This window comes from Crassostrea angulata, chromosome 7, assembly GCF_025612915.1.
Source record: "Crassostrea angulata isolate pt1a10 chromosome 7, ASM2561291v2, whole genome shotgun sequence".
In the NCBI taxonomy this organism is placed as follows: Eukaryota; Metazoa; Mollusca; class Bivalvia; order Ostreida; family Ostreidae; genus Magallana; species Magallana angulata.
Window position 1 is genome coordinate 6354410 of NC_069117.1, and position 22466 is coordinate 6376875.

General features: G+C 31.5%; 1 protein-coding gene across 3 annotated transcripts in view; it reads right to left on the reverse strand.

The window, feature by feature from the left end:
* Positions 1-5824: 5824 nt before the first annotated feature.
* The window catches only part of LOC128157050 (tetraspanin-9-like), a 39155-nt gene continuing 22513 nt past the window's right edge, over positions 5825-22466 (reverse strand). Inside the window, exons 4-8 of one of the 3 annotated variants that reach the window (XM_052819405.1) lie at positions 8436-8498; positions 8161-8274; positions 7802-8002; positions 7578-7661; positions 5825-6313 (exon numbers count right to left, since the gene is read on the reverse strand). In XM_052819405.1, the coding sequence (XP_052675365.1) occupies positions 6260-6313; positions 7578-7661; positions 7802-8002; positions 8161-8274; positions 8436-8498 (516 nt within the window). In that variant the 3' untranslated portion in view covers positions 5825-6259. The remainder of the gene's footprint in view (positions 6314-7577; positions 7662-7801; positions 8003-8160; positions 8275-8435; positions 8499-22466) is intronic. The other 2 variants (XM_052819404.1, XM_052819403.1) reach the window with 2 other exon arrangements.

Sequence of the window (22466 nt, forward strand, 5' to 3'; positions counted from 1 at the left end):
ACAGAAGATATTATTAATCCCTTTTTTAAAATCAAAAGTATGTAATCAGTTAAAGTAATAAAAAGTTTTTTTGTTTCAGTGTTTAAATTATTTGTGTGTGTATGTGTTTGTTTATCGTACGGCGTCCCGTCCATGTGAGAATGTCCACGTGTGTTTGTTTATGTTTACATGTTGTGATGTGACGAACCACATACCTGTTCGACCAATTTACCTGTAGATGTTTACTATAAAGGACTTTTTATGATATGGGCCTAAAATGGCATCCTAAAATGAACATCATCCTTTGTTTTCTTTGTACAGATATATATATATGATGTTTTTACATAACATTCATTTCGATTCAACTGCCCACAATTTAGAATTATGACATCGTAAAGACAACCTTTTCCTAACATTTTTGCGTTTTTAGCATAAAGCAGCTTGTTTTCAGAAAACGTAGAGCGTATACTTGAACAAACAAAATATATTAATCAGAGATTAGACAAACAATTTTTCTGTTTAAGCATGAGCTCTGTTTTCCAATTCATAAAAGGATGAGAAAAATGTAAATTTTGACTGATTTTGATTGAGTTGTAGAAAAAGCGTCACTTTCAGCATCATATACTGCCAGTGAGCGTAAATTAATCAAATAAATAGGTAAAATATATATTTTTACATCAACTCCTCTAACATATTACATAACATTTTATTATACCCGAAACACTTAAATATAACTCATATCATATATAGTTCTGTAAAGGTTTTTCGTATACTATAATTGGTTAAGAATATTAATTAAGACAACGTATAGTCTCCCCTGTACGACTGTGTCAGTTATTTTTTTTTACCGATCTACAAGTATAATTATGGGCAATTTCAAAATAATTCAACATTAATGTTTGAATATTAATAATCCAATTAGATTCAACTATTGAACGGTTGTAATAAAACTTCAGCTTTTTTAAAAAAAATCTCGTATTTTGTTTGGACTCTCGTTTCTCCTTACTTTTTTACATGAAGGAATGAGTTGGTATTTAAAATTATTTGAATTTGCGATCAAGCTGTGGTGTAGAAATAATGGACGGAAAGACATGATGCCATTATGATTTTTTAGCATACCTCTTTACATATTTTTTATGTAAAATTAAAACAGTATTGCTATTCAATTCAACTATGAAATAGTTTCCGTGTAATCTGTTGATGGTGAATATAGTCAACGAAACTTTTCACCGGCGGCATTCGATCGTAAATAACTGCTTTTAAGGTTAAAAAGTGATAAATAATTAAGATTTCTACTATAAACAAATAATAAAGAGACAACGACAAGAAAAATTATTTTGAAATTTGTTTATTTAATGTACTGTGGTTTCATTAATTTTCAAGGGCATCAATTTTCGTGAATTAAGTGAAAATCACAGTTTCAAGGATACGTAAATTCGTGGCCAATGACCCTATCAATACAAAATGTTAATAAAAATTACACTTCAATGAACATTTAATTTCGTGGATCAACTAAACAACGAAATCCACGAAAATTGGTATTCAACGAATATTGATGAAACCACAGTATATATAAAGGAAAACCTAAAACCGGAAATCGACAAACATAGTCGATTTCTCGGGACTACATTTTAACTTTTTGCGAAGGAAAATTAACGATTTTAAACTTATTAGTGTTTTATATGTAGCAGTAATAATTGTTACTGATTAAGGGTTTTGAAAAAAAATAACTGAAAAATAAGTTAGACGCGAAATAGAAAATTGGGACATCGCGGGACATATGTCCGGGACATAAATCCCGGACTACCTTTACACCGTCCCCATTCGATCTGAGTTTGCAGCATTAAATTCGAAGTCCGATAACTCTTATTTGTTAACCATCAAGAAAATGTGCATCTTCAACAAATAAAGTTTTCTTCGGTTAGATCAAAATACCTTTTTTACTGACTATTAGGACACGGTCAGTAAGTAAGTAAGTAAGGTAAATATTCTGCCATTATAATAATGTACAGTCATATATAGTGTACATGTATGTTCTAAATTATTAAAAAATATAACACCGGCATGGCCTGTACCATTAATGGGGCATTCCTACTTTTGGATTTCATTATTATTATAGCAAAATCTTTAATCATTATTCTTTTCTAAGTTTCTTATCTTTGGTGTGTTTATTTTTTATCGAGGCCAAGGATAACAAGATTGATGCATTGTTCCTTTACTGCATCTTCTCTTTACATGAATTATTGTTATATGGATTGTCAAATCTTGGAATATTTGAGAATTGCTGATCAGCAAATGTAGCCAATGGGCCTATTGTTAGCCATGCTCTGCTAGAAGCAGAGTCCCAGAGGCTGTAGGCAGGCAAATCGCCAATGTTAATACTGCATTTGTATGAATAGCAAAACTTCAAAAGCAAACAGAAAATCAAACAGTGTCACAGTAAAAGCTTCTGCTATACCAAATACCGGTAGTTAAACATTTAAAACAAAGAGCCATGTTTTGTCAAATGTATTGGTTTTATAGTCACTGTCAATGAATAAATTTAGCATTTAAGCAGTGTGTTTTTTAGTTGTCTTTATTATTATACATGTATACGTGTTCCAAAACAAGGCTTATATGCATTTTTATTATTTTATTTTTATATTTTTATTAGAATTGTGCAGTTTTGAAAATTTGACATCTTTTGTACATATATTGCATGTACTGGAAAATTTTGCCCCAGGAAATAATTGCTGTCTCAAGGGACAATAAGAAAATAAACTTTTTTTAAATTTATTATTTAGTTTTTGTACAGATAACAATAATTCATAAACAATACAGGAATAAGTTAGGAAAACATGAATCTAGATTTGACGTAATATATAGTATATAATATATAGTATATAATTATATATCATATATAATATATAATATGCATTTTTTATTATTTAGGCATGACACCCCTGTTGCAAAATGAAATTTCATTTCATTTTTAATGTTCAAATATTTAACATTTGTAATATCATATTTTTTACACAATGGTTTTATAACTGATAGTAAAGTTTTATATTCACAAAGCCAGTTAGACTTTCTCTGAATAATAGTGGAAAGCACTTGTAGTGTTTTTATATTCCCGTTATCATCTATTAAGTCCTTTAAGTAAAGTATATTACTGTTAACCAAGTTTTTAAAAAATAATTTTTCTCCTTTTTTTGGATATTGGGTTGTTTTAAAATATCATTAGGTGATATGTTATCAAAGTTACACCTTTGTTTACATTCGTTAAATGAACTTGGAATTTGTAGAAAAGTGGAAGTTTGCCTATTCTATCCAGTGCTTTGAATTAGTTTCAGAAAACTGTAAGACGTAATGAAGATTTCAATTAGATTTTTTCATAAAACTCTCAAGAATTTCAAAAAGAGTGCCCTTAGAAGATAACAATCGCGGTATCCACGCTGCTTTTAGAGCCTTGAACTTACTTTCAATATCTATAATTGATAAACCTCCATTTGTTATATTGCCTATCAAAGAATTTCGTTTTATTCTTTCAGATTTGTCCCACATGAAATTAAAAGAGTCTTTGGACCTTACAGATATATTCTTTATCTGGTATACACAATATAGATGCAATATAAACTAGTTTTGAAGTTGGTTATGTTTTGATTATACATGATTTACCAAACACTGTTAGTTTTCTACGTTTCCATGATTCAAATAAATTTTCCATGTCGTGATATATTTTCATCCAATTTTTATTGTAACATTCTTCTTTATCATGTCCTCTATAAATGCCTAAACACCTGACAGCTTTATTTGTTGCTTTAACGCCATTGATTTCATCATACATATCTTTAAGCCTAAAAGAATATATTCGGTCTTGTTTATGTTGATTTTTGATCTGGCATGATTGCAAAACTGGTTTATAATTTCAAACTCAAATCTAAAGAATTCTTGTTTTTAAGAGCAAATTTTAAGTCATCCGCATGTCGTATATTAATGATTTGTTTATCATTTATGCTGATCCCCGATATATTTGGTTCTTTTTTAATTTTTATGGACAAAATTTCGGCTACAAATAAGTAAAATAAAACAGTTATTGGACATCCCTGTCTGATCCCCCTTGTCATACTACATGTTTTAGATAACCATCCATTATTTTTCATTTTAAATTTAGGGTTTTTATATAATATCTCTACCCATTTAAGAAATTAATCGCCAAAATTAATTTTTTTTTCAGTGTTTCAAAAAGAACGTTCCATTCTACAGAGTCAAAAACATTTTCAAAGTCAATAAATAATAATATGCCGTTTTTGTTCTCCGAATCGTAATTTACAAAAATATCTAATATTGGTCGAGCATTTTCACCTATGTATCTGCCTTTAACATAAGCTGTTTGATTTTTATTAATTGTATTCGCTGATATTTTTTGTAATCTTTTAGCTAAAACATAAGCTATAATTTTATAATCCTATTTGTTAAGCTAATTCGTCTATAATTTATTAACAATTGTTTTTCGTTTTTCTTGTATATTAGTGATATCACAGAGAGCCTTTGAGATTCAGACATTTCTTTTTGTTTAAAAACTTCTTTAAGTACGGCGTAGAAAATTGTTCTCATAATGTTCCAATAACATTGGTAGAATTAAAAGGGTATACCATCTAAGCCAGGAGACTTATCTTCTTTCATATCAAGTACGGCGTTTTTGCATTCTTCGAAAGTAGGGAATTCATCTAATATCAATTTGTCTTTCTCGGTCAACATTGGTACCTCTATTCTCTATATTGTCTAGATAAGTGAAAATCTTGTCGGTTGGAATATTTGTGGTTATAAACAGATTCGTATAGTAATTAATCATTTCTCCGATTATTGAGAAAAATAAACTTCATCATCCAAACAGTCAGTCAATGGGTATATTTTACAATTTAAATATCCTTGATTGAACAGGGAGTGTACCTGGATTTTAACCATTCTGTCATTCGAGAGAAACACTGAAGGGATGACATGCGATATTAATTTGGTTTCTCAAGTTTACAATCTTAAACAAATTCTTGCTTAGAATAATAATTGATGCTAAAAATTACTTGAATTCTCATTTTTGTTCATTGATAAAAAAGGATTACTCGAAAAAATATCTGTAATCTATTGTTCATTTATATTGTTTTTCATTGTATAAAAGGATGGTTTAGTTTTAAGGTAATTTTAAGTTGTTGGATAACAATCACCTCTTTAACGAAAATAAAGGTGTAGTGAAACCTATGCAATTTACAGATTATTTTCCCGAACGGTGTCTCACCAAGAAACGTATTTTAATTATTTCAGGCAATAATAAGACCATCTACATGAACAAAGTTAAAGTTTTCCCGCGTTTACCTGGATGTTATAAATCATCTTGATCAAGACAAAATCATTTGATATTGTGCTGATCTATTTTAGGGATTTTTAAACTTAATTACATTTAGTGCTTAATACGCTGTTTTCAGTCATCTCAGTCATCTAGCACCGTATTAAACCATTCTGTAACATACGTAAATACAGATTCATACATGAGACAAGTATCTTTCCTATATTTAACACAAACAAATTGACAATTATTCACACAACTAACATTGCTTATTCAGCTCGCACTTTCGATCGTACCTCCCCATTGTAGACGTTCAGATGCATGGTCTGCATATGAAATAAGGGGTTTCATGACGTCGTAATTTTCCTCTGTGATATAAGAGCTTACAGTGTATTTTTAGAGATTTCATGTCTTTTTCCTGGTGTAATAATGTAACACATAATGTAACACATCAAAAAACCTACATTATGAATCTTTTTTACTTGCAAAACAAGGTAGATAACTTCCAATTTTTAACAGAATATGTGCCTGCTATCTGACATTTGTATAAGCTGAAGCAAGATTAAAAAAAAGGTATTTTGGCGCTATTTCAGTCTGAATATTTTGTTAGTAGACATCAAAACATAAAGGCACAACATATATGCCGTATGGTGTTATCTGGATTTTAAACAATTCAAAGCATCTTAAATAAAATTTGAAAAAAATTAAAGGGGTTTGATAAAAACAGTATTTATTAAAATAAATGATACATTTTCTTATATTAATAACCATTAGTCTCTTTTAAAAAGAAGATATACATATCTGTATACACCCTTCAAGCGAAAGGAATTGAATTTTATTATAAATAATACGCAATGACATCATTGAGTCCGCTTTACTCTTAAGTACTCAGTCTTTTTATTCTTGTTCTGTCTGTAAGTACACACATCGACTGCATTCTTTGTTACGACTCTAAGGTTCTTATACATTCTTAGATTGATAAGAATACCACAATGCAAAGGTCCCAGCAACAATCTGTAGTGAAATATGACAAAACTATTAGATATGCTATAGAAAACTAAACAGTAATGATTCTTATAGTACGTTTAAAATAAAAGTAAAAATCTTGGTTGGTTAACTCATAATATCATTAGTTTTATTTAGTAAACAAATTCAAAACAAAGCATTGTCAGAAAGCGTTAAGGTATAAAACCTTTAAGCATAACAGATTTTTACTGAACGATTTGGTGGCGAAAAAAGAAAATAAGCAGCCGGTTTTTTTTTACCACTGTAGAGCTCTATTTTCAGTTTACAATGACTGGATGTCAAAAACTGATTTTATTTTTAACGAACGAACTTAAACAAGATATTCTAAATTTGAGAAGCAGCAAAAGATAAGAAAGTGAACAATTGTACTGCAGATTGCAAATTCATTTTTCAACAGTTTAATTTTACTAACTTGTTATTCTAGAATTTCATGTGTTTTATTTCATTGAATGAATATGAAAGAGTTGTTAGAAACAAATAGTCTCAAGGTGATACGCTCGCTTTAGTGAAATTTTAATTCGTTTAGCAATTACACATTCAGTTTAAACTGGAAATAAAACCTGTTTAACAATCAATTGGACCAACCATATTAAGATCGGGATAGGGATTCCTACGTCAAAAGCGCAGTAGCACAGTCAACGATATAATTATATATTAGTAGTTTTAAACGTTTAAACGTGTAAGTCAATGTGTGTGTGTATGAAATAAGACATTATATCATAAACTTTGAATACCATGTTGTTCTACGAATTGTAAGCAAAATGTAGAATCAAAAGTACTGTACAGTAACTTCAATTCCAAGTACATTATGTTAGTATATTAAGATATTTTGTGAAGGAAAAAATCGATTACGTGCTACTTTGCATTATATCAATCGAAGTCAAATCAAGAATTATTTTATATTTAGATCTTAAAGTGGTGATGTTGAAACGGAAAAGAAACAGTGTTAATACTTTTTTGGTAAATTGTCTTATCAAAACGATGACACAAAAGTAACGTATTAGTTATTAATAATTACACTATATGATATATGTATTGAAAAACCTAAACAAATATATTCATGCATTCTTCTCATTTCTTTTTGGTTATTTGTATCCTACTAATTGTTTTAAAACTGAAATATTTTATGTACAAAAAAAAAATAAGATTGTGTCAATTAAATCAAGCTCTAAAAACTTGTAAACAATAAAAAACAGGTACATGTACTTGTAAACCTGCAAGCAATGCGATGAAGAGAAATGAAGGGTCTTACCTGAAGAAGTGTAGCTGTGACTATAACACCAGTAATGCTTGGAGTTAATGACAGCATCCCCCCTTTAATTACACCATAACATCCCTGAATATAAAAAAGGACATGACGCATTTAATAATCAAAAACACATTAAAATTATATATGATTTCTTTAGATACAAAAAAATCAATTTAAACCAGCCATTTTTGTTTTTCCTCTTTTTTCTCATCTTTCTCTCTTACAACCTTTGAATGATATGTTCCAGGGTTTACACTTGCATGACAATCACTTGGAGCTGCGTTGTATGTACTTTCAGTGATATTTATGCAACATCCTTTTGGAATTTGTGAACTTGTTGCCTGACAGGATCCTGAAGTGGTGCACCAAGATGTTTTGTCAAAATCATTTGTCGTTGATTGGACTCCAGTAACTCCACAACAGTTTTGCTTTGAAAAATATATATCAACACAAATAACATACAGGTGGTGTGTGTAAACTCCAACCGAATGATTTAATTAATTATTTAAATAACATAAATTCTGCCTACCAGGCGCCAAGACATGGTGATTTATCATGAGCATCTGATAATACAATTTTTCCTTACCGTCATAAAAATGAAATTCCAGCTCTTCGATAAAGGATTGCTGTCGAGTATTGTATCGTCCTTATAACTCTTTTCCAAAGCTTCAATCATTTTGTCTTGTAATTCTGTTTCTATCTATAAATGATAACTGTATACTATATATTGCGTTTTGAAAAATTAAAATTATATCGAAAGAACGATATAAATTCAAAAGTTTGTTTCTGTAATTTTCAAATTAAATCATTTTTAAAACAAAATTTCTGTTTTTATCCAAACTTAAAAAAAGATCCTAATACCTTGTTCCATAGAGATACGACTGTAATCTGAGGAATAAGTAGTAACAACACTATAATTGCGTACTGAAAAAAAGAAACAAATCAGTAAATTAGTTGAACATAAAATGAGTGTGAATTAATTTGCGCTCATTATTAATCTTTAAATCGTTAATGAGATCTAAAAGTGTTGTGTTTGAATCAAATAAGCTAAATAACCTGTTAAAACATGTCTTAGAAATTGTGATTTAAAAATACTCATGGGTCAATTAAGTACTGATGTACATAATTTTTCCATGTATCATAAACAATGAATTACGTTGAAGATTATATTAAAGCTCATTTGCGTATTTGATTCTGCCTTACATACCTAGCAAACCTTGTTTATGTTTACAAGTGTTCAACCTTATGAAAAAAATAATAGGAAAATTTCAAAATTTTGTAAATGCTGTGTATCAACAATAGCACGAATAAAATAAGATAAAACCTATTTGAATCAGTTACCCGTGACAAAACAATAAATTTTGCAGCACATGTTTCATGTAAACAGCTACTGTTGCGATTGATTTTAGATTTTAGTAAGAGTTTTAAACAAAAAACACTTAAGATGGACAAATTGACCAGACGGAAATTTGCCAGAACTTTTAGATTGGTTTTACATTGTTTTTACGACGGAATGTTTTCACTTTTATTTGATTGTTGATTTCATTCTCGTCATTATTCGGCAAACTCTATAAGAAATTAATTTCAAATAATTTTCTCCGTTCTTTGTGGCCGGTTTTTTACATTGACAACCGGGAACAATCAAAAGGATCTGACCGAAATTCAACAAAACGGGAGGTGATATCCAGTAAAGGAGCAAGTCTTAAGAAATGAATATGATAATTATTTTACTGATCGACGTATCAAAGGTTAAATTTTGATACGTCGATCAATAGAATAATTATCATATTCATTTTTTCATCATTTAATTAAACATTTTCAAATCATGATCATAAAATGCAAAGTGTTATTGATCAAACTTGTAAATAATGTTAATGAAGCGGCGCGTATAATTACAAAAAGACAACAGCAATTACAATAATAAACTAGACACGATCTCGTTGCGAGCAACGAGGAGGTCTTCCGTTCGATTTTTAGAATGAAATAAGACATCATCGACTTTGATTTTCGACAACAAAACATGTAATGGAGAAAGGAGTGAAGTACTAATGCTTTATTGTATCGCTTTTTATAAGTTCTCTTGCTTTTTTAAATACTTGCATTTCTTTCAATTAAGATAGAAAAGACCAAACTTGTTTACTTCTGGTTCCTAAAAACCCTAATTGGGTAACGCAAGAGAAAATCATTATATTGTTAGGATATATAAACGTATTATACCTAATCTAGCTTTAATAACCTTTCACAAAACATCTCTCAGTAAAGGGCTACAAATTAAAGACTTTAGAGCCCTTTGGTCCCCTAATTTTAGGGGCCAGCCCCTTTTTCTTGATATGGTACTGCATTACAAAATATATTTCCTTTCTGAGATATGGATGATCAAAATTTTGGACTTTTGGCCCCTAAAACCCCTTAATTACGTAACATATAACAAAATATTTACACTGCTTGGATACATAACTGTGAGATAAACATATTTGCTTCTATAACATTTCACAAAATATCTCTCAGTAAAGGGCTACATATTAAAGACTGTAGAGCACTTTCGTCCCCTAATTTGAGGGGCCAGCCCCTTTTTCTTGATATCAAATAAAAGGTCATTTAATTCTGAACACATTTTGTTCTACAAGTGTTTAAAAATTCGTTACCGTTCTAGAGATATATGAGAAAGTAGGTTTTAGGGGCCGGTCCCTTATCTCCTTTTAAGGGCCGTTTAACGAAATTTTGACGGTTGCATATTGTTAAGAACATCATTTTGAACAACTTTTCTTCTGTACTGCATTACAAAATATTTTTCCTTTCTGAGATATGGATGATCAAAATTTTGGACTTTTGGCCCCTAAAACCCCTTAATTACGTAACATATAACAAAATATTTACACTGCTTGGATACATAACTGTGAGATAAACATATTTGCTTCTATAACATTTAACAAAATATTTCTCAGTAAAGGGCTACATATTAAAGACTTTAGAGCACTTTCGTACCCTAATTTGAGGGGCCAGCCCCTTTTTCTTGATATCAAATAAAAGGTCTTGTAAATATAAAGCTTTTTTACATTACATCTTTTAACGAAATATTTTTCAGAAAAGAGATAAACACAGAAAACCTAGAAAAATTACGACTTTTTTTAAACTCAATTTTCAGGTCCAGGCGAGCTTCGACGCCTTTTTAAACAGACAAATTTGATCGACATCATACACATCTGCAATCTTTTGTCTACAATCCCTGAAAATTTGAATTCAATATCTTTTATAGTTTAGGAGTAGTTCCATGGACAAACTAAGCCTCCAAAAATCGCTATTACGGTAAAATATCGGAAACGGAAATGACGTCATCAATATAGAAAATTTCCAATAAGGTTCAGATCAATATCTATCAGATCTGAAAGTTTCACGAAAATCGGCTGAGCCATTTCCGAGAACTCGCGCGGACAAAATTTGTAAGAAAAAAAAGAAAAATAACTAGAGCAAAGCTCGTTGCAAAGCAACGAGTTGGTCTTCCGTTAATGTCGGAAGTAAAGCTGGAAGTTTCTGTAAGAAGCAAAGCTCTTAAACCATTAACAAGAGTAACTAAAATAAAAAGATGAAAAAATCGAATTATTCCTGGTACGACTTAACAAAATCCGAATGATTTTAAGTACGACTTAGCAAACACCTTTCCGATTTCAAGAACGACTTAACAAAAAAAATCCGAATTGTTCAAGTACGACTTAACAATTATTTTTGGTACGAGTTTATTCTACTTTTAACATTTCGCTATTTTTTAAACCAAGGACGCGGAATAAAAATTTCCGGAAAAATCAATTTTTAAACCCCGATATCTCTGTAATGCATCGTCCGATTTTAAAATGGCTTTCAGTGTTAGATTCAGCTTGATAAGCTCTATAAAACACATATTCATTTTTGATTTGATCAGAAAATTCATTTTTTTGAAAAATTTGTTTCATTTCCGGTTTCGACCGGAAGTGACAGATTTTCATTTCCAGCCTTATTACAGAGGTAAATCGATTAAATTATAAGCATTGAAAATTTCAATCCTCTATCTTAAAGCGTTTTTGAGAAACGCTGCGGACAAAATGACTTTTAAAAAATTTTAAAAATGACGTAACGTAAAAACGGAAGTGACGTTTTAAAAGAAACTTCACAAACTTTGAGGTATAATAAATGCACATAATCTCTGAAAGTTTCGTCAAAATCAGTTGTAAACTTTTTGAGTTATAAAGCCGAGAAGGAGTCAGAAAAAAAAATAAAAAGTATAATAATAACTAGAGCAAAGCTCGTTGCAAAGCAACGAGTGGGTCTTCCGGTGGTGTCGAGAGTAAAGATAGGAGCTCCTGTAAGAAGCAGAGTTCTAAAACCAACTACAAAGAAAATAAAAAAACATTAAAAAAAAAATCGAATAATTCTTAGTACGACTTAACAATGTCTGAATGATTTCAAGAACGAATTAACAAAAACCTTTACAATTTCTGGAACGACTTAATAAAAAAAGTCCCGAATGTCTTCAAGTACGAATTAACAATTTCCGAATTATTTTAGGTATGAGTTAATTTAACTTTTAAAATAACACTATTTTCTTAACCAAGAACGTGGAAACAAAATTTCCGGAAAACTCAATTTTTAAATCCCAATATTTTTGTAATGCATCGTCCGATTTTAAAACGGATTTCAGTTTTAAATTAAGCTTAATAAAAGCTCCTTTGCTGCTTTATGATTTTTATCAAATTGTTGGTCAGAAAAGAGTTAATTATAAAAAGACTTAATAGCCCTTCTGGTTCCAAATTTGAGGGGTCAGCCCTTTTTTTTAATATCAAATAAAAGGTCTCGCTAAACATATTTTGTTCTACAAATGTTAACGAATGGTTAACCGTTATCGAGATATCTAAACAACTGTATTTTAGGGGCCGACCCTTTAACTCTTTACCGGGGCCACTAATAACAACATTTATGGTATCATATTGTTCAGAACATTATTTTGTTCTACATTGCTTTTAAAAAATATTTCTGCTTTTTCAGATATTTTAAAATTATCAAAGTTTTGAACTTCTGGCCCCTTGAAACCCCTCATTACGTAATATATGACTATGGTATGATACTGTATAGATAAACAATTGTACAATGAACATTTTTGCTTCTATAATTAATAACAAATTATTGTTCAGTAAACAGTTCTTGTAAGAAGATTTAAGACCCCTCTTGACCCCTAATTGGAGGGGCCAGCCCCTTTTTCTTGATATCAAATGAAAGGTCTTGCAAATATAAACATATTTTGTTCAACAAGTGTTCACGAAATGTTAACCCTTCTTAGGATATCTTTACAAATGTGTTTTAGGGGCCGGCCCTTTATCTCATAAATGGGGTCATGAACAAAAAAATTTAAGGTAGCATATTGTACAGAACATTATTTTAAGCAACTTTTGTTCTACAATGCTTTTCAAAATATTTCTCCTTTTTCAGATATTAATGATCGAAATTTTGAAATTCTGGCCCCTTGGAACCCCTTATTACGTAACATATGACTTAGGTATGGTACTGTATAGATAAACAGCCCAACAATAAACATTTTTGCTTCTATAATTAATAACAAATTATTATTCAGTAAAGAGTTATTGTAAGAAGACTTTACAGCCCTCTTGGCCCCTAATTTGAGGGGCCAGTCCCTATTTCTTGATACCAAACAAAAGCCCGTGTAATTTGAAACAACTTTTGCATTACATCTTATAACAAAATATTTATACATCAAAAGATATCACAGAAAATGTGCAAAATTTTCGTGAAAAAATTTGGTGCCAATTTTCAGGTTCGGGCGAGCTTGGAGGCCTTTAGCAATTTTCATCATTGGAAGCATGGGGGTACATCTACATACATTCATCTACAATCCCTGAAAATTTCAAGCTTCTATCTTGATTAGTTTCGGAGGAGATGCGTGGACAAAATGACCCTAAAAATTTTACAAAATCGTCAATATCTGAAACCGGAAGTGACGTCATCATTTTAAAATTTTATTAAATGTAGCGCCGATCATGCTTTATCCATCCTGAAAATTTTGTGCGTATCGGTGGGATAGTTTTTGAGAAATAGCGCTCCAAAAAAGTCAGAAAAAGAAAAAAAAGAATAACTAGACACGATCTCGTTGCGAGCAACGAGGAGGTCTTCCGTCTGATTTTTAGAAGGAAATATGACATCATCGACTTTGATTTTTTTCAAAAAAAACATGATATGGAAAAAGGAGTGAAGTACTAATGCTTTATTGTATCGCTTTTTATAAGTTCTCTTACATTGCTGCTTTAAATACTTGCATTTCTACCAATTAAGATGAAAAAGATTAATCATGTTCACCTCTGGTCCCTAAAAACCCTTATTGGGTAACACAAGAGAAAATCATTATATTGTTAGGATATATAAACGTATTATACCTAATCTAGCTTTAATAACCATTCACAAAATGACTCCCATTAAAGGGCTATAGATAAAAGATTTTAGAGCCCTTTGATCCCCTAATTTAAGGGGCCAGCCCCTTTTTCTTGATATCAAATGAAAGGTCATTTAATTCTGAACACATTTTGTAAACAAGTGTTTAAAAATGTGCTACTGTTCTGGAGATATATGAGAAAGAAGGTTTTAGGGGCCGATCCCTTATCTCCTTATAGGGGCCGTTTGACGAAATTTTGAAGGTTGCATAGTGTTAAAAACATCATTTTGTACAACTTATCATCCGTAATGCATTTCAAAATATTTTTCCTTTCTGAGATATGGGTAGTTAAATTTTTTGGACTTTTGGCCCCTAAAAACCCTTAATTACGAAACACATGATAAAACCATTACATTGCTTAGATACATAACTGTGAGATAAACACATTTGCTTTTATAACATTTCACAAAATATCTCTCAGTAAAGGGCTACAGATTAAAGACTTTAGAGCCCTTTGGTTCCCTTATTTGAGAGGCCAGCCCCTTTTTCTTGATATCAAATGAAAGGCCATTTAATTCTGAACACATTTTGTTCAACAAGTGTTTAGAAATTCGTTACCGTTCTAGAGATATATGAGAAAGAAGGTTTTAGGGGCCGATCCCTTATCCCCTTATAGGGGCCATTTAACGAAATTTTCAAGGTTGCATTTTGTTAAAAACATCTTTTTGAACAACTTTTCTTCTGTACTGCATTACAAAATATTTTTCCTTTCTGAGATATGGGTGATTAAAAGTTTGGACTTTTGGCCCCTAAAAACCCCTAATTACATAACACATGATAAAATCATTACATTACTTGGATACATAACTGTAAGATAAACATATTTGCTTCTATAACCTTTCACAAAATATCTCTCAGTAAAGGGCTACAGATTAAAGACTTTAGAGCCCTTTGATCCCCTTATTTGAGGGGCCAGCCCCTTTTTCTTGATATTAAATGAAAGGCCATTTAATTCTAAGCAAATTTTGTTCAACAATTGTTTAGAAATTCGTTACCGTTCTGGAGATATATGAGAATGAAGATTTTAGGGGCCGATCCCTTATCCCCTTATAGGGGCCGTTTAACGAAATTTTCAAGGTTGCATTTTGTTAAAAACATCTTTTTTAACAACCTTTCTTCTGTACTGCATTACAAAATATTTTTCCTTTCTGAGATATGGGTGATCGAAATTTTGGACTTTTGGCCCCTAAAAACCCTTAATTACATAACACATGATAAAATCATTACATTACTTGGATACATAACTGTAAGATAAACATATTTGCTTCTATAACTTTTCACAAAATATCTCTCAGTAAAGGGCTACAGATTAAAGACTTTAGAGCCCTTTGGTTCCCTAATTTAAGGGGCCAGCCCCTTTTTCTTGGTATCAAATAAAAGGTCACTTAATTCTAAACACATTTTGTTCAACAACTGTTTAGAAATTTGTTACCGTTCTGGAGATATATGAGAAAGAAGATTTAAGGGGCCGATCCCTTATCTCCTTATAGGGGCCGTTTAACGAAATTGTGAAGGTTGCATATCGTTGAGAACATCATTTTGAACAACTTTTCTTCTGTACTGCATTTCAAAATATTTTTCCTTTCTGAGATATGGGTAATCAAAATTTTGGACTTTGGGCCCCTAAAAACCCTTAATTACGTAACACATGGAAAAATCATTACATTGCTTGGATACATAACTGTGGGATAAACATATTTGCTTCTATAACATTTCACAAAATATCGTTCAGTAAAGGGCTACAGATTAAAGAGTTTAGAGCCCTTTGGTCCCCTTATTTGAGGGGCCAGCCCCTTTTTCTTGATTTTAAAAGAAAGGTCTGGTAAATAGAAACTATTTTTACGTTACATGTTTTAACAAAATATTTTTCAGAAAAGATATAATTAAAGAAAACCACAAAAAATTACGACGTTTTTTTAATACCAATTTTCAGGTCCAGGCGAGCTTCGGCGCCTTTCAAGCCAGATCAAAATGAAAATAAAATTGCAAATCTACACTCTTTTGTCTACTATCCCTGAAATTTTGAACTCAATATCTTTTATAGTTTAGGAGAAGTTAGAGGAACAAGCCACCCCTCTAAAAATCGCTAAAACGTCAATATCTCGAAAACGGAAGTGACGTCATCAATATAATTAAAAACCTATAAGGTTCCGATCACTATCTATTATATTTAGAAGTTTCATGAAAATCGGTTGAGTCGTTTCTGAGAAATCGCGTGCACAAAATTTGTAAGAAAAAAAAAGAAAAATAATAATAATAATAATAGGGAAAAAGAAACCGAACGAAAACAATAAGGTCTTCCGTTGGAAACGGAAGACCTTAATAAAGAAAAAGAAACCGTAGAATAACAAGAGGGTCTTCCGTTGGAAACGGAAGACCCTAATAAAAAGAAACCGAAGAATAACAAGAGGGTCTTCCGTTGAAAACGGAAGACCCTAACTAGAGCAAAGCTCGTTGCAAAGCAACGAGTGGGTCTTCCGTTAATGTCGGAAGTAAAGCTGGAAGTTCCTGTTAGAAGCAGAGCTCTCTAACCAATAACAAGAGTAACTTAAATAAAAAGTTGAACAAAATCGAATATTCCTGGTACGACTTAACAAAATACGAATGATTTTTGTACGACTTAACAAAAACCTTTCCGATTTTAAGAACGACTTAACAAAAAAATCCGAATGTGTTCAAGTACGACTTAGCAATTATTATTGGTACGAGTTAATTTTACTTTAAACATTACGCTATTTTTTAAACCAAGGTCGCGGAATCAAAATTTCCGGAAAAATCAATTTTTAAACCCCGATATCTCTGTTATGCATCGTCCGATTTTAAAACGGATTTCAGTTTTAAATTAAGCTTAATAAAAGCTCCTTTGCTGCTTTATGATTTTTATCAAATTGTTGGTCAGAAAAGAGTTAATTATAAAAAGACTTAATAGCCCTTCTGGTTCCAAATTTGAGGGGTCAGCCCTTTTTTTTAATATCAAATAAAAGGTCTCGCTAAACATATTTTGTTCTACAAATGTTAACGAATGGTTAACCGTTATCGAGATATCTAAACAACTGTATTTTAGGGGCCGACCCTTTAACTCTTTACCGGGGCCACTAATAACAACATTTATGGTATCATATTGTTCAGAACATTATTTTGTTCTACATTGCTTTTAAAAAATATTTCTGCTTTTTCAGATATTTTAAAATTATCAAAGTTTTGAACTTCTGGCCCCTTGAAACCCCTCATTACGTAATATATGACTATGGTATGATACTGTATAGATAAACAATTGTACAATGAACATTTTTGCTTCTATAATTAATAACAAATTATTGTTCAGTAAACAGTTCTTGTAAGAAGATTTAAGACCCCTCTTGACCCCTAATTGGAGGGGCCAGCCCCTTTTTCTTGATATCAAATGAAAGGTCTTGCAAATATAAACATATTTTGTTCAACAAGTGTTCACGAAATGTTAACCCTTCTTAGGATATCTTTACAAATGTGTTTTAGGGGCCGGCCCTTTATCTCATAAATGGGGTCATGAACAAAAAAATTTAAGGTAGCATATTGTACAGAACATTATTTTAAGCAACTTTTGTTCTACAATGCTTTTCAAAATATTTCTCCTTTTTCAGATATTAATGATCGAAATTTTGAAATTCTGGCCCCTTGGAACCCCTTATTACGTAACATATGACTTAGGTATGGTACTGTATAGATAAACAGCCCAACAATAAACATTTTTGCTTCTATAATTAATAACAAATTATTATTCAGTAAAGAGTTATTGTAAGAAGACTTTACAGCCCTCTTGGCCCCTAATTTGAGGGGCCAGTCCCTATTTCTTGATACCAAACAAAAGCCCGTGTAATTTGAAACAACTTTTGCATTACATCTTATAACAAAATATTTATACATCAAAAGATATCACAGAAAATGTGCAAAAATTTCGTGAAAAAATTTGGTGCCAATTTTCAGGTTCGGGCGAGCTTGGAGGCCTTTAGCAATTTTCATCATTGGAAGCATGGGGGTACATCTACATACATTCATCTACAATCCCTGAAAATTTCAAGCTTCTATCTTGATTAGTTTCGGAGGAGATGCGTGGACAAAATGACCCTGAAAATTTTACAAAATCGTCAATATCTGAAACCGGAAGTGACGTCATCATTTTAAAATTTTATTAAATGTAGCGCCGATCATGCTTTATCCATCCTGAAAATTTTGTGCGTATCGGTGGGATAGTTTTTGAGAAATAGCGCTCCAAAAAAGTCAGAAAAAGAAAAAAAAAGAATAACTAGATTCGATCTCGTTGCGAGCAACGAGTGGGTCTTCCGACCAATTTTGGAATAGATAAGATAAAAATTATCAATTCAAAGATAAAAACGTAGATCTAAGCGAAAAATAGTAAAAAAAAATTTGCGGCACTCGAGGCTTGAACCCGGGTCGCTTGGGCCATGTCCACGACTATATCGACTGAGCTACTCGGACTTTCGCTTCAGGACTTTGACGCTTAATTTCTCGAGAATGCCTTGATCGATTTTAAAACAAATTACATATTCTGAATCAGTAGGAGGGTCACTATAAGGTGTAAAAATTTCAAAAAAAATATAAAAAAATAAAAAAGTCGAAAAATTCAATTTTTGAAATTTCCTTCCGGTGACGACCGGAAGTGACAGCAGACATTCTCTTGACCGAGGTGCACCAGAAAAACGGTAGTTCTATCATCTCTGAAAATTTCAGCCCTATATCTTTACTCGTTTTTGAGAAACCTGACAGACAAAATTGACTTTAAAAAATTGACGATAACTTCCGACCGGAAGTGAATTTTGAAAAAATATCACGGGGGTACAAACTTCAGATGGCGAGGCATCATCAGTGAAAATTTGAAGGAAATCAAATCAGACATTTTCGAGAAATCGCCTGCACAAAATGTGTAAGGAAAAAAAGAATAATAATAATAATACGAAAATTGAAAAAGAAACAATAGAATAATAGAAGGATCTTCCGCTGAAGACGGAAGACCCTAATAAAGAAAAAGAAACCGTAGAATAACAAGAGGGTCTTCCGTTGGAAACGGAAGACCCTAAAAAGAAACCGAAGAATAACAAGAGGGTCTTCCGTTGAAAACGGAAGACCCTAATAAAAAGAAACCGAAGAATAACAAGAGGGTCTTCCGTTGAAAACGGAAGACCCTAACTGCAAAGCAACGAGTGGGTCTTCCGTTAATGTCGGAAGTAAAGCTGGAAGTTCCTGTTAGAAGCAGAGCTCTTAAACCAATAACAAGAGTAACTAAAATAAAAAGTTGAACAAAATCGAATATTCCTGGTACGACTTAACAAAATACGAATGATTTTTGTACGACTTAACAAAAACCTTTCCGATTTTAAGAACGACTTAACAAAAAAATCCGAATGTGTTCAAGTACGACTTAGCAATTATTATTGGTACGAGTTAATTTTACTTTAAACATTACGCTATTTTTTAAACCAAGGTCGCGGAATCAAAATTTCCGGAAAAATCAATTTTTAAACCCCGATATCTCTGTAATGCATCGTCCGATTTTAAAACAGTTTTCAGTGTTAGATTCAGCCTAAAAAGCTCTATAAAACACATATAAATTTTTGATTGGATCAGAAAATTCATTTTTTCGAAAAATTTGTTTTACTTCCAGTTTCGACCGGAAGTGACATATTTTCATTTCCAGCCTTATTACAGATGGAAATCGACCAAATCATAACCATTTAAAATTTCAAGCCTCTATCTTCAAGCGTTTTTGACAAAAGTCCGGGACAAAATGACTTTTTGAAATTTTTAAAAATGACGTCACGTCAAAACGGAAGTGACGTTCTCTTTAAAACTTTAACATTATTGAGGGACGCCAACTTGCAAAAATCTCTGAAAATTTCATCAAAATCAGTTAAAAACCTTTTGAGTTATGAGGCAAAAAAGGAGTCAGAAGAAAAGAAAAAGAATAATAATAATAACTAGAGCAAAGCTCGTTGCAAAGCAACGAGTGGGTCTTCCGTTAATGTCGGAAGTAAAGCTGGAAGTTCCTGTACGAAGCAGAGCTCTTAAACCAATAACAAGAGTAACTAAAAGAAAAAAATGAAAAAATCAAATTATTCCTGGTACGACTTAACAAAATACGAATGATTCTGAGTACGACTTAACAAACACCTTTCCGATTTCAAGAACGACTTAACAAAAAAAATCCGAATGTGTTACAGTACGACTTAACAATTATTTTTGGTACGAGTTAATTTTACTTTAAACATTACGCTATTTTTTAAACCAAGGACACGGAAACAAAATTTCCGGAAAAATCAATTTTTAAACCCCGATATCTCTTTAATGCATCGTCCGATTTTAAAACGGATTTCAGTGTTAGATTCAGCTTGATAAGCTCTATAAAACACATATTCATTTTTGATTTGATCAGAAAATTCATTTTTTCGAAAAATTTGTTTTACTTCCGGTTTCGACCGGAAGTGATAGATTTTCATTTCCAGCCTTATTACAAAGGTAAATCGATCAAATCATAACCATTTAAAATTTCAAGCCTCTATCTTAAAGCGGTTTTGAGAAAAGTCCGGGACAAAATGACTTTTTGAAATTTTTAAAAATGACGTCACGTCAAAACGGAGGTGACGTTCTCTTTAAAACTTTTACATTTTTGAGGGACGCCAACTTGCAAAAATCTCTGAAAATTTCATCAAAATCGGTTAAAATTCTTTTGAGTTATGAGGCAAAAAAGGAGTCAGAAGAAAAGAAAAAGAATAATAATAATAATAACTAGAGCAAAGCTCGTTGCAAAGCAACGAGTGGGTCTTCTGTTAATGTCGGAAGTAAAGCTGGAAGTTCCTGTAAGAAGCAAAGCTCTTGAACCAATAACAAGAGTAACTAAAGTAAAAAGATGAAAAAATCGAATTAATCCTGGTACGACTTAACAAAATCCGAATGATTTTAAGTACGACTTAACAAAAACCTTTCTGATTTCAAGAACGACTTAACAAAAAAAATCCGAATATGTTCAAGTTCGACTTAACAATTATTTTTGGTACGAGTTAACTTTACTTTGAACATTACGCTATTTTTTAAACCAAGGACGCGGAAACAAAATTTCCGGAAAAATCAATTTTTAAACCCCGATATCTCTTTTATGCATTGTCCGATTTTAAAACGGATTTCAGTGTTAGATTCAGCTTGATAAGCTTTATAAAACACATATTCATTTTTGATTTGATCAGAAAATTCATTTTCTGGAAAAATTTGTTTCACTTCCGGTTTCGACCGGAAGAGACAGATTTTTATTTCCAGCCTTATTGCACATGTAAATAGCCAAATTCATAACCACAGAAAATTTCAAGACTCTATCTTAAAGCGTTTTTGAGAAATGTCGCGGACAAAATGACTTTTTTTAAAGTTTAAAAATGACGTAACGTCAAAACGGAAGTGACGTTGATATGGAAACTTTAAAATCTTTGAGGCATTATAATTGAACATAATCCCTGAAAGTTTCCTTTAAATAAGTTGAAAACTTTTTGAGTTATGAAGCCGAAAAGGAGTCAGAAAAAAAAGAAAAAGAAAAAAAATAATAATAAAAAGAAACCGAAGAATAACAAGAGGGTCTTCCGTTGGAAACGGAAGACCCTAAAAAGAAACCGAAGAATAACAAGAGGGTCTTCCGTTGAAAACGGAAGACCCTAATGAAAAAGAAACCGAAGAATAACAAGAGGGTCTTCCGTTGGAAACGGAAGACCCTAATAATAGGGAAAAAGAAACAAAGCAAAAACAATAAGGTCTTCCGTTGGAAACGGAAGACCTTAAAAAAAAGGTGCGCCTTCAGCTGATGCGGAGCTATTAAACTGATTCTAATGGATTTAACACAAAGAGAGAGTTGAATTCTGAAGCGGCTGAACTGAAAACGAAAGGGAAAGACATGCGATGGATTGTGATGTTATTAACTGTGCAGCAAGATTCGTTATAAATGATTTTAATGTGATTTAAATCGCTAGAATATGCAACTGAGCATAACCATGCAAGTAGACGCAATCGTGGACGAAAATAATTTATGTCGACAAATAATAGTATGTATGGGGTCCTTCTCTTATATTAAGTATACATGTGAGTATAGGTAAATGTGTGTATTTAAATTGATTATAAGTGAATTATTTTTAACAATGTAATAGGTTATTCTTACTAATGATTTCAGTCTAATCATGTGTTGTATTGCTGATTTGCAACTATCTTCATGCTTAATAAATTTGTAAAAACGGAAAGAAGTTTTCATTTAGGAAAGGAAAATGTTATTGTATCACACTGTTCAGTGTTGTTGTATCAAGAATTTCTTAAAAAGTATATCATTCAAATCTGTAGACAAAACATACTTTAAAAATACAAAGATAATGGAGGGGGGGGGGAGTCAGTATTCA